The sequence below is a fragment of the Hibiscus syriacus genome, unplaced genomic scaffold (assembly GCF_006381635.1).
Source record: "Hibiscus syriacus cultivar Baekdansim isolate YM2019G1 unplaced genomic scaffold, ASM638163v2 tig00111398_pilon, whole genome shotgun sequence".
NCBI classification, from domain to species: Eukaryota; Viridiplantae; Streptophyta; class Magnoliopsida; order Malvales; family Malvaceae; genus Hibiscus; species Hibiscus syriacus.
Window position 1 is genome coordinate 1,771,838 of NW_024063081.1, and position 16,811 is coordinate 1,788,648.

The window sequence follows — 16,811 nt, forward strand, 5'->3', positions numbered from 1 at the left end:
GGGAGGGAAAAATATAACTTTTTTAAAAGTAAAGGGATAAATCATAATTATCTCATAAATATTTAAATTATATATACAAATTAAATGTAAAAAGAATTCGGGTTAGGGGGAAAGTTCCTCCTATGTATCTAAGAGATCCGTCCCTAATTGAGACGTCATCAAATTTAACCCTGAAAAAAAGATAAAACGAAAAGAACGGTTAAATGACCGATAAATAAGATAAAAAAATGTATCAAAAGACATAAAAAATTACCATAAAAATAGAATTATTAAAAACTAAAAAATAAAGATAAATAAAAATTGAAATATGAAAAGAATAAAAAATTAAGAAATATCGGTAATCAATAACCAATACGAAAGCTAATACTGCCACAAGTGAAACAAAGATACAAAAAGGTTTCAAACGACACGAGAGAAACTTAGAGTTTTACTACTCTACCCAATTAGTCTTTTAATTCTCCCCTATGTGCAATTTTACGTATTAATTATGTCAAATAATTTAATGTAACATGCATGTCTGAATATTTTTTGCATAATTGGACAACTTTTGTTTACATATTTTAAAGAAGACAAAAAAAAAAGAAAATTTGTACAATATTTTCTCAAATGTATAAAAAAATATTATATATACATTTTTCTTATCACCATATGTTAAAAAAATAAAATATAAAGTTAAGTATGATTTTACCATATGTTAAAAAATAAAATATAAAGTTAAGTATGATTTTAAAAAAAATAATAAATGGATGATCAAATCAAAAATAAAATAATAGGTGGGAGGTTAAATAGATAATTTATTATTTTTTAATTATATGTGAATTTATAATTTTACCCTGGATAAATATCTCTCTTTCCCATGCTCAGAGACAAGTTTATCTAGAGGTCTCAGGATTCGAGTACTAGAGATTATAAGAGTGAGTTTTATTGTCAAATGATCGATAATTTTTAAAACATACACTACTTAAAGGAAAGAATAAATATCCTTGGACAATTTTCTTAAATCAAAGTGTAATGAATATGAGATCTATTAAAATATATATTCCATAATAACATAACAAAAGTTAGCCCTTTGAACTCGCATCAATTCTTGAATGCCATCACATGGTCCTTCGTCTCCTTTCACACCAGCTCCCCATATTTAAATCCCTCTACTCTCTTAACTTCCTTCAACAAATCAAATCTCTTTGGACTCTACTCTTTCTTCATCAATCTTCCAAAAAAAAAAAATTCCAAACAAACCCTTTGGCCAAACTTAAACAATATGGAGAACTTGTTTCGACTTATTGATCAAGACCAAGGTTTCTTTCAGCGTAAATGGACTTTGGTCAATGGTCCGTTGATAGTCGGTGCCGGACTGTCGGGGCTAGCCACGGCTGCTTTCCTTAGAGAACAAGGGGTGCCCTTTGCCGTTCTCAAAAGAGCCGAATGCACAGCGTGCTTGTGGCAAAAATGGACCTACGACAGGCTAAAGCTTCATCTCCCTAAACAATTCTGCCAACTCCCTAAACTACCTTTCCCTGAGAATTCCCCGAGTACCCAACCAAGAGACAGTTCATCGAATACCTTGAGTCATACGCTAAGCGTTTTGATATCAACCCAAAGTTAAATGAGTATGTCCAGTCAGCTAGGTACGATGAGATGAGACCTGTGGCTTCTGGAGGGTTAAGACCGTGAGTGGCGCAAATAAGACAGAGTTCGAGTATATTTGCCGATGGCTCGAGGTGGCCACCGGTGAAAATGCCGAGTGCGTGGTGCCGGATATCGAAGGGTTGGCTGATTTTGGTGGTGAAGTTATCCATGCTTGTGAGTACAAGTCTGGTGTGAAATTCAAGGGTCAGAAGGTACTAGTCGTTGGATGTGGCAACTCCGGCATGGAAGTTTCTCTTGATCTTGCAAACCATGATGCTTCACCTTCAAAGCTGGTTCGCAGCTCGGTAAGTCTGACTGAGTCATCAACCAAATATCAAATATCTTCTTATAAACATGAGATTGAATTCTAATGGTTTTTTTGTTTAACAGGTTCATGTATTGCCAAGAGAAGTTTTTGGGAAATCGACATTTGAATTCGCTGTTTTGATGATGAAATGGCTGCCCCTTTGGCTCGTTGAAAAGCTTCTGCTGATATTGGCCTGGTGGTGCTGGGGAACATCGAGAAATATGGACTGAAAAGGCCATCAGTTGGTCCTATGGAGCTTAAGAATAGTATAGGGAAAACTCCTGTATTGGACATTGAAGCATTGGACAAAATCAAATCGGGTGACATCCAAGTTGTTCCTGGAATCAAGCGTTTATCACCTGGACAAGTCGAGCTCGTTAATGGCCGAAAACTCAACATCGATTCGGTTGTTTTGGCCACCGGATACCGCAGCAATGTTCCCTCTTGGCTTCAGGAAGGTGAATTGTTCTCCAAGAAAGGGTTCCCAATGGGTTGGAAAGGCAGCAGTGGACTGTATGCAGTAGGGTTCGCAAGGAGAGGGCCGTCCGGTGCTTCATCAGATGCCATGAAGATTGCTCAAGATATTAGCAATGTCTGGAAACAAGAAACTAAGAAGCCCAAGAAGAGAACCATAGCTTGTCATAGGCGATGCATTTCACTTTCACAATTCTAAATTTCTCCAAGAACACCCCCAAATGATAGTGTAAAAACACATGTATATAGGCTAACTGAGCCCTCTCCAAAGGCCCAAAGCTGGTTTTTATTTCTTTGGGCGTTTTTTAAACTGAGACGGTGAGGCTGTTTTCTCTTTTATTTTCAATATAGTGACTGTACTCTATAGTTCATGTAATAAACAATTTCCCTTTCTCTATTTCCATCGTTGCTCTGCTTATTTTTCTTTTTACTTCATTTTTTTTATATAGACTTATTCAGAGTTTTCTTAGTCAATTGACAACGCATGCACATAGCCTATAGACACAATTGCTTGAACCCGAATCTTTTAAAAAAATAAAATTTCTTTTATCACTAAGACCACATAATAGATTCAGTTCTACTTGATTCCCATAAAGTAAGCTTCTGAAATTAATTGATCAAATCTTTGGTTTGGACTTTGGATCCTTGGGACAATACTTGTTTTAATCTCCGTGGAATGTACATTACACACGCAGATATGCTTACAAATAACCATATGAAACTTAAGTATGTAATTAAAGGTGAAAGCCCACTTGATTCAATGTTTCAAGATCTGTAAGTTGTTGGTAAACGTTTTATTATATATGGGTAGGATCCACGATCATGATGGACCATTACATCAAATATTTATTACCTATTCCATAGGCCAACTTATTGAAATGGTCCAACCAAGGAATTTCGGGAAGCACTGGAAGTTTTGAGTTCCAATAGAGAGTTATTCCTCAAGTTTCTGGAAGAGCCAAGTTCCAAGTTCTCTCAGCGTCTCTTTGATTTCCAGTCTTTATCTCAATCTCCTAAGAAAATGCGTATCGCTGTTCTTAGACCCAAGATGATTGAAAAAGAAAAATTTGCTGGAATAGGGAGTAGTGATAAACAGAAGAAGACACCAGCTCGAATGGGTCACGGAACTGGGTGGGATATAAAGAACGGATCATGTTATCCTCCTTTCCCTAGTCTTGAAGTTGATGAATATCCCTCCCAACCAACTAGAATAGTGGTATTGAAGCCCAGCCCTGGGATGTCTCAGGAGATTAAGACTGTGGCATCTCCGTCCCCCTCATTTCCTAGGATATTGCATGGTGATAATTTTTATGAGGAACCTGAAGATGATGGTGCACAAGAACCAAGAGAAGTGGCAAAAGAAATCACTAGGCAGTTGTGGGAAAATCTTATTGGTCACAGCAGGAATGAAACATTACTTTCTTCTGTGTTTTCCAATGGTTACATTGGTGGTGATGATAGTTAATAGATCTCAAAATGAGTATGCTATGGAAAACCTCAGTGATTCAGAAGTCACATCGCCAACTTCTAGACATTCATGGGATTACATCAACAGTGGCCCTTATTCATCCTCTTCCTTCAGCCAAGCATCATGTTCTCCTGAGTCCTCAGTTTGCCGGGAATCAAAGAAGCGGCTTTCAGAAAGATGGTCCATGATGGCATCAAATGGGAATTCTCAAGAACAATGACGTCAGGAGAAGCTCAAACACATTGGGTGAGATGCTTGCTCTTTCTGATACAAAGAAGTTGCTGAGATCTAAAGAAGAGGGAAGTACTAAGAAACAAGAACCAAGGGGATCAACTTCCTGCATAGCTAGTAATTGAATAAAGAAGAAAAAGCAAGTGATTCTCCCAAAAATCTTCTCAGATTAAAATCTGTTCCAGTGTCCTCCACTGCATACGATGTCAGGCTTAATATTGAATTTTCAGATCCTGAATCTAGCAAAGAACAATTTCCTAAGGAACTGACAAATGCAAAGAGCATGAAATCATCTTTAAAGGTGAACACAAATCCAGAGTTCTCAGGACCAGCCAAGCCCTATCTCAGTTTTAGAACCTCTATTTTGCGAGGATGAGAACACAAATCCAGAGTTCTCATGCAGTATCAAACCAGTGTACCAAGGTTAATTTCGCTTATTAAATTAGGAACCTGTTGTTCTTCTGATTTTGTTTTCTCCTAATCTATTATCTCGTTTATTAATTAAGGGGTGGAGGTGCCAGCAAAGTCTAACTTGATTGACAAGTCACCACCTATAGAATCACTTGCTCGCACCATCTCATGGGATGATTCTTGTTCAGAGACAGCCACAATAAATTCATCAAAACCCTTGAAGGTTTCCTCGGGTGCCAAGGAAGAAAAATGGGATTGGATTCTCTGTCCAATCACTGTTATCAGCTGCTGGCCTCAATAGCAAGGTGTATTTTGAGTCATTTATTGCCAGATGGCATTCACCTGAAAGCCCATTGGATCCGTCCTTGAGAGAAAGATATGCCAACTTGAATGAGAAGGAGCCTCTGCATGAGGCTAAACAACGACAAAGGAGATCAAACAGGAAGCTCGTATTCGACTGTGTCAATGCAGCCGTAGTGGAAATCACAGGTTGTGGATCAAGCAGTTGCGTGAGAACTATGTCATTGGGCTGGTCCTATATGAGGGACACGGAGAGTGCATCATCATCACTGGTTGACCATGTATGTGCCCAAATAAAGGAATGGATTTCCAGTGACAGTAAGCGTTTGGTGGATGATGCTGATGGTGACAGGGACAGCAACTGCCTGGCGGTCGAAAGGGTGGTGCAGGAAGAAGTGATGGGTAAAGGGTGGGTCGATCAAATGAAATCGGAAACAGATAATTTAGGACGTCAGATAGAAGGGAAGTTGCTACAAGAGCTTGTGGAAGAGGCCCTGGTCGATATGACATTGACCAGTACGGTGTTCTGACTTTGCTCTTACCTTTTTAATTCTCTCCGTCCTGTATTTATCGTAACTCATCATCTGTGAATTTATGCATTTGATTCTCAAGAATGGGGATGATCCTGCCAGAGGTTATTTGTTTAAATGTGGTTTAGGAATGTTTGGTATATATAATTTGAGCTTTCTTATTCAGCCCCCTAACCACCTGACGAGCTGACCCTTGTATTTTTCCTTTTTTTAGTTGCCTTGTCGGTATTGAGAAAATAGGATGGGGTTTTTGATAATTTAAAATATATAAAAAAAATGCAAATGTAGATTGAAGTTGAAGATTATAGAGCAGGGGAGGGGGCGGTCAGGGCGCTCGCTCCATGAAAATATGTCCTAAAAATATTAAATTATCATATATTTTAGATATTTTCAATTAGTAATTTATTTTCGCCTTCCCTAAAATTTTAGAAGTTCATCCCCTCTAACGTCAAGTATTTTGGTTCGTCCACTAACCTTGTTGAATTGTTGTAAACAATGTAAGTAGAGAATCTGGTTGGATGATGATAATCCTGATTGTTGATTGATATGTATACCATTTGGAGTGATTTATTTTATTATAACTTATAGATGATGAAAAGAAATATCTAGGGAAAAATATGCAGGTTGACAATACATAGCTTTATCATAATAAGCCCCGAAATATTCTACATTGGCACTCTTGGTTGGTTAGCTAAATTATATTTCTGACTGGCAAAGTACTTGTATCATGATACCATCCGCAAAGCAACTGGGCAGACAGTAAGACAAGAACCAGAACATCATCAATACCAACACGATTATATATCTTATACTATGGAATAGTATATCATGGGTTTATATTTTAAGCATTGATGAGTACATTAAGTCAATGAATCAAGTGATAAGAGAACATCTTTCAAGCTTGTTGTGGGCGAAGTGGAAGTTGATAAATTCGCCGAGGACCGTAATGAGGAGACTCGAGTTGAGGTTGATACTCGGTTGAATGCTAATTAGTTGATAATGAAATAACCCTTTTTTTCCTTCTTTTATTTAAGCTTGTTTTTAATTTTATGAAATCAGCATAATCAAGTTTAGAATTTTATAGCATCTTTCATCGATATACTACACAAGTAAACAAGAAACATACTATTCCGTAATATGTATAAATTGTGCGAAAAAAAATATGCAATGTACTGTCAGTGAAGTGTAAAACTCCGCAAGCAGAGTTAGTGGAGTCTTAAAATATACTTTTTAAGAGGGTATCTGAATTGGAACGATAGAATTGATGAAGAGGGTGGGAATATAAGGGACATAAATCAAGTGCACTGTATTTATAGGTTTAGAAAATACTACATTAACTCTGTCAAATGGGTTTCAAATGAAAGGGAAACCAAACAACAAACTTCTCATTTATAAACAATATCACTATCACCACATTCAGATTACAAAGTAATACAGCGAGAAAAGGGTACACATCAAACAGCGTATTGCTATCTACTTGGATCAGTATGAGACATGACAATTTCCAACATCATGAAACAAATACACAATCATAAAACAACACAATGCATCAATCTAACATACACATGATAGACACCTGAGAGATGGGTGTTTCTCTTGATCATCGCTCTACTTGGACTTCATACTCGATGCGTTCTGGTTTAGTAAATCGTGTTTATCAGTGCTGTTGTATCTATCACCATTGTTCAGACCATACTGCAAGACAAAGTTCAAGGAGCATGATTTAGGAGGTACTAAGTAATGTTGTATGGATGATATTGCATATGGAAAGAGACAGGCCCAAATGTAACTCAGCATTAATGAAAATAATAGGTTAATCTTTTGTTTTGCCAAAACTAAGCTACAACTAGTTATATATCAATTAAGACACGTTCAACAAAATAAAGTACTGACATGAGATAACTGCTTCACTACCAAAAGAAAAAAGGAACCTAAAAGGGGGTGACATGATACAAAGGAGAATGGATATCATTGATTAACTGTCAACTCTGAACTAAAGACGCAGTCTCACATACAAATATCGATGGTGATAAAACAGAAGCTTGAGGCAACAAAACGAAATTATTTAGTTGATCAGTCATTGAAAGCCAGTATCTATCAATCAGACTGAATTCTTTTTCAACAAATCATTTCCACACATAAAATTATCATTTGAGACTGATGCTGTATTTTATCAGTCACTAGTGCGAGTGGATCTAGATGTGGTAAATGTTAAGGTGTGCATCTTAAGGAAAATCATATGCACACTTGCAAACTGCATAAATACTCAACGATCATGCATTTGCTACTGAGATTCCAGACTATGAATCTGGGTTTGGTTAATTGCCAATTGGCACTAATGAGCTAGACCATTAATCTGTCATACTATCACCAAATAGTCCATAAGGTTCCCTGCAACCATAGATATACAGCATGGCGATTATGATATACATTGTCCTATAATACAACTTAGAACCATTTCCACAGGAAGCAGTCATCATTCAATCCAGAATTATATTTTGCATCGAGGATTTGACAGGATATAGATAAACTAATAATACAGAGTAGTTGTCCTATCTTTTATTCTATAAAACACGAGTTAATAGTACTAAAGAAACAGGATACCTTTTCTCTTATTCGTGAGCCCCAGAAATCAGGGTGAGTACCCCTGCCATCACCCCTGGCTGAAGTAGAAGTGTGGCAAGACTGGGAGTTTAGGAGTGGCTCCCTAGTTCTACCTCGAATGTTTTCATAATCATCTTCATCATCAATGTTTCTTCTTCTAACAGAAACCATTGACCGCAAAATTACTGCCACTAGCAAAGACAATGCCTGAAGAATATAAGAAGTATTAGACTAAAGAAGTACGTGGATTTGCTCAACATCTAAAAGAAAAGGAAAATAAAAATCTTTTCATTTAATTTTCTAATTAAAAAAAAGATTATTTTCATCCAGCCATGGAATATATTACCATTTATATTAACTGAAATTTTAAAAATCTCATTATGGTTAGATTAATCTCAAACAGAGAAAGAGATTTATCTTAAGTTGACTAAAGTTCAAACAGCATTTGATTTCCAAAAATAATTTATCATGGATGGGACAGAACAACTCCCTGTTTTAATCCCAAATCATTCATCAACCAAATTTTTATCATAGGATTTCAACGGATCAAATAATTAACCATAATTTTAACCAGTGATATGCAAAAAAGATGTTGACATAATTTTAACCATGCATAATGCTAGAATTCTTAATCTTTTCCGTGAATACTTGTTAAGATTTGAACCAAAACTTACAGAAACCCCCACTAGTTCCACTGACCATTCTCAATATAGCCCCAGCTAAATTAAATTACAATATTTCTGGGATATATATTAACAATCCACCTATCCATCCAATCATCAGTGGTGAAAAAGCTGAAGGGATAACATAACCAAGGGACAGTTCAGTGGTGGCACTAGAAGGTGCATCCAAATGAAGTTTTTTTCACATTAGAGAAATTGTAAACCCTGTCAGAAGATCATTGCATATCAATTCACCCTTATTATAAAATCTTTACATCCTTATTAAAAAATTCAGCTACTTCCAAATATTCACCTAAGCTAGCCATCACGGTCAACATTATGACCATGACTTGAACTTTAGTAGATCATCTGATTAAGAGGCAGAAATAACACAGTATGTGCTCATTTTATTATTGGATTTTCATTTGACTTTTGTGCACAAAAATTGCAGTCAGCTAATTTAGTAAGTTACAGATGCTTAAAAGCATGGGCTAAAATACCTGAATTACGACCACACTGATGCCAACCCATTTACAAATATCAATATTGTCTTCTATGAAGGAGCGAAGGTTATCAAGTTCTCCAGTTGGGTCAAATGGAATGTCCTGTCATACAATACATTATTTAGTAATAGATAATAATTTTCATTTGATTAAAGCCATAGCATCTTGCGACAACCACAATGCACCAAGAAAAATAATTTACCTTCTCCCAACGACGATCAATTGCAATAAATGCCACCAAAGAAGCTTCTATTAGTATGAGGACAATTTTGATAAGTGTATACTGGCAGTTTGATCAAGTTAAGGCAAAACATGCAATAGATTGTCGTTATATCGGAAGACAGTTATATCTTCAAGATTTAATGCTCGTTATAGAACCTTGTAAATCACAACTACTATAGACTTAAAAGTGAAAATGCATAAGTTAAAATTCTGAAATTTGTGATTAAAGTTTTGAACCTAATTTTAGCATTTGATTTTCTTCTGCTACCTTCACTTCTTATAAACGAAGCATATATAGAGTTGAAGAACTTAACACTTCAGCATATCGGAAATCATTGTCTCAACTTAAATTTGGCCTAGTCTATGTAGACATGTTCAGAACCGCAGCAGATAAATCTCTAAAACCAACTTTATTTGAAAAGAATAATATAAAGACTCATCTAGATAGGATACAAAACATAGGCAACAGCCATTAATAGATTCAGCTGCAATGCACCAATGAGACTAATGCAACACAGCACAATGCCAACTCCCATAAAAGAGTAGATGAACCTGCAACAAAGAATAATAGCATAAGCTTTATACTCATGCAAACATTTATATTTCCCAACCAAGTTCCCAGTTGCAATGCTTGTTTAAAAAACAGCTTAATGTAGGTTATGTATTTGGTCCTATACGTAGAACTTTGATGTTGTTAAGTTTCATACTAATTCAATATTCTGAAACCATTGACTATATATTTTTAGAGTTAAAAGTACGAAACAAAAGACCATATTTGGTTGAGTTGGCAATTCTAATACATGGCATGATTTTGTCGTACAGTATGTCAGTAACGAACTTCATCTTAGAAACTCTAACTGAGTATTTCTTGAATATCATACAATAAAAAGCATATCTGACTCCAACTGATTAGGTAACATGAGTCTAGAAGCAATTAATGCTGTCCACTTCAAATTTGATAAAGCTTTTTATCCACTTCAAAATCTAGAAGTAATTAATTACAATAAAAAACTTTAAAAGGAAAAACGATTTACTAAATAGAATAAGTACCAAGGGGCAGGTAGCTTAACGGAATTCAAGTTAAACCCGACCCCATCATCAAACCCGGAGGCCAAACCAACAGCGAAATCATCAAAAACCCTAGCTGCTCGAGCTCCAACCTCCGGTCTCGAATTGAAGAAAACCGAGAGAGAAGATTCTGGCGACGGAACTAAAGGCGGAGGAGAATCGGGGACGTGATGATTCCATTGATCCAACATCCATATCGAATAGAGTAAGATCGATACTCCAAAGAAAGCTTGGAGAAAATTCAAGAACTTCAGAACAAAAGCAAACGAAACTTGACAGCAACTCGGCCGCATTCCCTAAGGTTTCAATCGATTATGATTTCACCTTCGTTTTTTTCGCTTAAAGAAACCCTATGATGATATGAATTTGACAGAGGGATGAGACTGAAGCTTCGTTTCCTGGAATAATTTGGCTTTATTTTTTCATCACAACTTGACCTCACTCAATCTCAGATGGGTCCACTCATCTTTAAATAATATAAAAAATAAGAATTTAATATTGTGAATATAGATAAGTTAAGAAGGCTTACTAAAAAATATAAAACAATTTTTATGTTAAATAAATTAATAATATTATAGATCGGTTAATGAATCATACACAGATTATTACATTAAAAAAACAAATCCTTATTATAAAGTGAGTTCTAATGCAATCCACATAGTATTAACTTTAATAAGAAACAAGGTTAACTTTAATAAGAAACAAGGACGAAATAAATCAGTAAAAATGAGGATTTACTTTTATGCTAAACAAACGTAAAACCATGCCTTAGCGCACATCAAATATTTCTCCCTGGAAAATTAGTTGGATTTAGGCATTTAAATGAACTGAACGTTCAGTGAACCGTTCATGAACCGTGCGGCAGGAAGTTCGTTTATGTTCGTTTATTTATTAAATGAACGAACATAAATAATATTTTACGTTTGTTTAATTAAATGAACGAACACGAACAAATGGCTCGTTCGTTCATTTACGTTCGTGAACGTTCGATTATATGTTCGCTCATTTATGTTCGTTCATTTATGTTCATTTATGTTCGAACAGAAGGCAAGTTGAATATGTTACGAAAATTATTGAAGTTGTTTGGATTTCAAGACTTAACTTTAAGACTTTATTATGTTCATATAGCTTATTTATGATTTATGTATGTTTTTTTCGTATTCGAACAAATTAACTCTAAAGTTGCAAGTTATATTAATGAATTTTAAGTTGTTATTCTTGTTGTTTATTTTTTTTTTACATTCATTTGTTGTGTTCGAATAAATTTGTTTTTTGTGTTGTTCGTTTATGTTTGTTTATTGTGTTCGTTTATGTTAATTTATTATGTTATTTTATGTTCGTTTATCATTTAAATGAACAAATATGAACAAACTATATTCTTTAATGAACGAACATGAACAAGCTATATTCCTTAATGAACGAACATGAACAACAACAAAAATTTTATTCGTTTATGTTCGTGTGTGTTCGTTTCGTTTACTGGCTTTGGCCGTAAAATCTCATACAAACTACCAAAATCAGCAGCAATTACACTGCCAATCTCACAATCAGAGCGTTTTGATTATTATTTAAAAAACACTAAACTGAAATGGTAAAATTGTATTCTTAAGCAGCAGCACTCCTTCACTGAGGATTCAATCGTTGTCTACATCGGCTGTCGGAGTAAATCGTGAATGTTCCATCACAAACAGCAAAGTATTCCTGCAGCCGCCGTTTTCATTCAAAACCAACCTTTATGCATTCAATATTTGAAGCGCGCTAAACAGTTAAACAGAATCATGGTTGACCACACAAAATCTAAAACACAGCAAGTTCAACACATATCGTATCATATGTGTTTGCGTCGTGTAATTTTTAACAACTTAATGATCTCTCCCAATCCTTGTGTTGCATTGCCTGCAATAGACATTCACTACCGAACCGCACATTGACACTATATATCAATGAAGCATGGGAGATTAAACTATAATGAATTATTTTTACTTTATATAATTTAGACGGTGAAATGAGAGATGTCTTACGTTTGAAGGGAGTTGCATAGCTCCACCCTTGGTACCTTTAAAACAAAAAAGAGTTTTCAGGTTTCAACATATTCTTGCAAGACGTCATATATAAACACTTCGAAAATGCAGATCAGGTTTACAAGACAAAACATCAGTAACAGTTAAAGAAGTATTAAGCAATGAGTTCATACAAAGAATGCACAATCAAGAACTGAAGTTAGGGTAGCTAGTAAAAGATCCATATAAAGAAGAATGGCATATATATATTGAGAGACATACAGGGGCAACCTCGTTTCGATTGTTCCTGGGGACACCGAGGATGTGGTTACTGTAACACATGCATTAGTAGAAACGACGGGTAGAATTCCTTGGAAATCTGACTCTGTTGGGAGGCCGTCTCGGCATATTGGAATGGGAAGGAACCAGTGGAGAAAAATGGTTGCTCGTTTCAGCTGAGTCCAAGAACCAACGGCTTTGCTTGTTTCAACTGAGTCCAAAAACCAACGGCTGGTTTTGATTAAGCTTCTTGGAAGGAGCAATGGGAATGCTTTACATATGTTTATATAAACAAGACGAAATGAAATCGAAAGCAGGTAGCTTCTTCTTCCCTTGTAACCGATATTTGGGAGCATTTTTTTTTTCCTTATGAAAAAGGTTTCTTGATTGTGTGTGCTCAGGGTGTATATTTAGTATTAACTTGTATATTTACATAAATCTATCGCTTTTAACTGTACTATGAATCATTCGGATTTGTTCTCAGCTTGACTATTCACAAATTCAATCGGTTATCATATTTGTCACAGTTGTTTGTTGGATTAAGATATATAATTATGGACACACATGTATAATGTGCAATGTTATCAAGTGTGATATAAAATTAAGCGACCAATTATGTTTTATGTGTCAAAAATATTAAAGTGTCATATAATTAAAATATAAATATTATAAGTTGTGTTTATAATTTGATGAGGGGCAAAATTATAGGCACATGCCCACCCTGAAATCCAAATTTTTTTATGTTAATTTTTCATTTTACTAATAGTGTTCATCCTGGAATTTTATTTGTGCCTATCCCATACGAAATATTTTTATTATTAATACATGTATGCACACCCTAAAAAATATTTTTGGATTGCCACTTTCGGCCGCCGCCCTTTGTCGTCGATGTTGCCATTAACTAGACCTAACCCCGATAATGCCTCTACCCAACAACCAACCACGTGACGAATAGTCACCGACGAACCTCAAATCACGATTTAAGCCCGACGACGGTAAGGAAAAAACGCAACCTTTATGCGACTTCACGGGGGCCTGACGGTACGAACGACGAAAAGAAAGACGACGATCAAGAAGGGAGATGACAATGACGACACCAACGTCGGTGGTCGTTGGTGGCAAGGAAGAAATAAGGTTTTTTTTATATTAATTTTGGGTAAGTAGAAAGCAATATATGTTCAAAGATAATTCTCAATCATTTGACATTAAATACTCATACCCCTAGCATTAATGGTTCTCGAATTTGGGACCTCAAGGAATAAGAATAATTCTTTTACTACCGAGGTCGCTTGGTTTGTACAGAAAAATAAGTTTTTTTAATGATATGTATGGTTCAGAAACCTAAAATAATAACATTTGTGATGTTAAACACATATTTTTAATAAAAGAATCTTTAAACACATAAAATTAACTTTAAATATAGTTTAATCACTTTTTTTTTTTATCAAGAGAAAAGATAATGCAGATACATAAAAGTAGGTAAAGTACCCCGATGCATAATGGCTTATAATTAATAATTGAGTCTATCCAACATCTCCAAATGGGCCAACCTGTAAAGGGCTTTAATATTTAGTAATTAAATCATAGAATATTATCCACACTCAAACTGATTAATTTGCAAAATTATTAGGGGTGCATCCAAAGCATGATAAGGTTAACAGTATTTAAAAAGGGCAAACTATACATTTAATACCTAAACTATTACTTTTATTATTTTAATACCTAAACTTTCATTTATTTTAGTTTTTGTTTACTTTTTGTTTCGTTTTGGTATCTCGCAATTAGAAGCTTAATGAAACTATTACAACATAACATTTTTATGGGTAAATTACATAATTCATCACTCAATTATATTATCACTCCTATTTTGGTCATTCAGGTTTAAGTTTTTTAATTTAATTACTTAACTTTCAAATTACTCCTAATTTAATATTTCTAACTTGAAAATTTGATTTTTTTTAAATTTTAATTATATATTAATAAAAAAAAAATTTTTATGTCACGAAAATTATTAATAAAATAAACTAGAGTGGTTAAAACATGAGTAATTTAAAAGCTGAGTAGTTAAATTGAAATTTTGTGATGATCAAAATAGGAGTTAGAACCCATAAAAGGATTTTACGTGTAGTAGTTCCATTAAGTTTTTAACGGTCGGGTACTAAAATGAAATGAAAAGTAAACATTAGGAAAAGGTTTTTAAACAAATGAAAGTTTATTTACTAAAATAAAATAAAATTGATAATTTAAGTACTAAACATGTAATTTACCCTTAAACTAACTGTGAACCTAGAGTTTGATATTTATTTTATATAAATATATCCAAAAATTTTATTTTGTTTATTTTAAAATTATATTATTTTTTAAAATTTGTATTTATCAAATAATTTAATATTAAATACTCAAATTCTAGTCATTTTTTCTTTGTTTTTTTCCCCTCTTACTATTCTCTTTATTATTTTTTATATTTTTTACAGCAAAAAACAACGTCAGTCTTGAATGGATCATCAATCGCTGATTGTTTTTTCTTTTTTCTAGTTCTCTTTTATTTTAAATTATAGCATTTTTTATTTTAATTAATTTTCTTTTTTTCGTATAAAATGATCGATTAATTAATACTATTATTAATACAACATGTAATATATTATATATGTATATATATAAAAGATTTTTTTTATGCCCAAAAGAGTTACTGTTGGGATTGTCCCTGTCAAAAAGGTGGGCTTTTCTTGTTTATAAACTTCATTTTTTGGCCTATCAAATCATCGCCTGCTTTGAAACTAATTCATTTCTACCATTCCATTAACTATGATTACTATGTTGTGGTGGAATTGAATGACCTCTCAACAAACATTTTGTTATTAATTTTCAGGTGAAACTTAGTTTTCATTAAGTTGTTAAAATTTAAAAGTTATCTTCTTTATATCTGTGTTAAAATTCGAAGGTTTAAATTGAATTAAATTTTTTATTTAAATTTTAAACCGAGATAACCTAAATTTAAAGATTTTTCATTCATGGCTTGAATCATACAACATAAATTTATAGGCCCACCTTGTTAATTCAGCCCTTTGGTATGTTTTCATGCAGCTAACCTAGTAATTGACCTTTTCTACATTTTAAAAGGTTAAAAATCGGTTGATTAGATCTTTCCTTATAAATAAGTTGAATTGCAAAATAATCTATATTTGTTCCTTTCAAATACAAATTTAAATTAGAAACGATCTTGCACATGTTCGTGATTAATTTATTAAAAATATTTTAAAATTTATATTTTATATTATTAATATTAATATTTATATTTATATATTAAAATTAAATAAAAATATTTTAAATTTATTTAATCAAACCACCAACAATATTCTTTGGGTAAACTACATGATTGATCACTCTTGTTTAAGTTTTGAATACTTTTCCTTACTGAATTCAATAAACATAATATTTTGGTCACTTTAGTTTTTTTATTTAGTTAAGATGTGGCCACTTAAGGTTAATTGTTGTTACATTTTTAACAAATTGTTGACGTGACACAATAAATACATAAAATTAGAAAAGATAAACTACATAAATGATCACTAATATTTGAGTAAGTTTTCATTTTTCTATTGAAGTTTCAAAAGTAATAAATTGATCGAGAATATTTTATATGTCTGAAAATGATTTGAATCGATACAGAGTCCTACTAGCACAAATGGAAGCAGTCGAGTATTTCCAACTGTTGCCATCAAAGACAGCTAATGCTACACCGGAGTCGATCTATTAAGCAAAAACAATAGAAGCTGAAGCTGAGGCTGATGCTCAGCTTATTGCAGAACATGATCTTGAATATAACTTGAATGCATTTGAGCTGGTCATGATCTTGAATCTAAGTTGCAATGCTTTGACTGCTTCTTCTTGTGCTGGTAGAATTTCTTATCGGTTAGATCATTCTCGGATATATACCGTAAAATGGTCTCGATCAATTTGTTAATTTTGAAATTTCAGTGGAAAAAACAAAAATTTACTCAAATATTAGTGACCATTTATGTAATTGACCCTTTTAAATTTTATGTAAACATTATATCACGTCTAACGACAACTAAACTCCAGTGACCATATCTATTTAAATAAAAATAAAAATGACAAAATA

General features: G+C 33.7%; 1 protein-coding gene and 2 pseudogenes across 1 annotated transcript; 2 read left to right on the forward strand and 1 right to left on the reverse strand.

Moving 5' to 3' along the window:
* The first annotated feature begins 1,261 nt into the window (after nt 1–1,261).
* On the forward strand, nt 1,262–2,609 carry LOC120161238 (annotated as a pseudogene).
* Nucleotides 2,610–3,302: 693 nt separating this feature from the next.
* On the forward strand, nt 3,303–4,428 carry LOC120161100 (annotated as a pseudogene).
* Nucleotides 4,429–6,923: 2,495 nt separating this feature from the next.
* Nucleotides 6,924–10,812, reverse strand: LOC120161353 (tetraspanin-20-like). The gene is given in 7 exon segments (XM_039171627.1): nt 6,924–7,045; nt 7,955–8,161; nt 9,117–9,221; nt 9,322–9,402; nt 9,795–9,838; nt 9,841–9,893; nt 10,392–10,812. Coding segments are annotated over 7 exon segments (888 nt in total). The 5' UTR covers nt 10,703–10,812; the 3' UTR covers nt 6,924–6,958.
* Between the last annotated feature and the right edge of the window lie 5,999 nt (nt 10,813–16,811).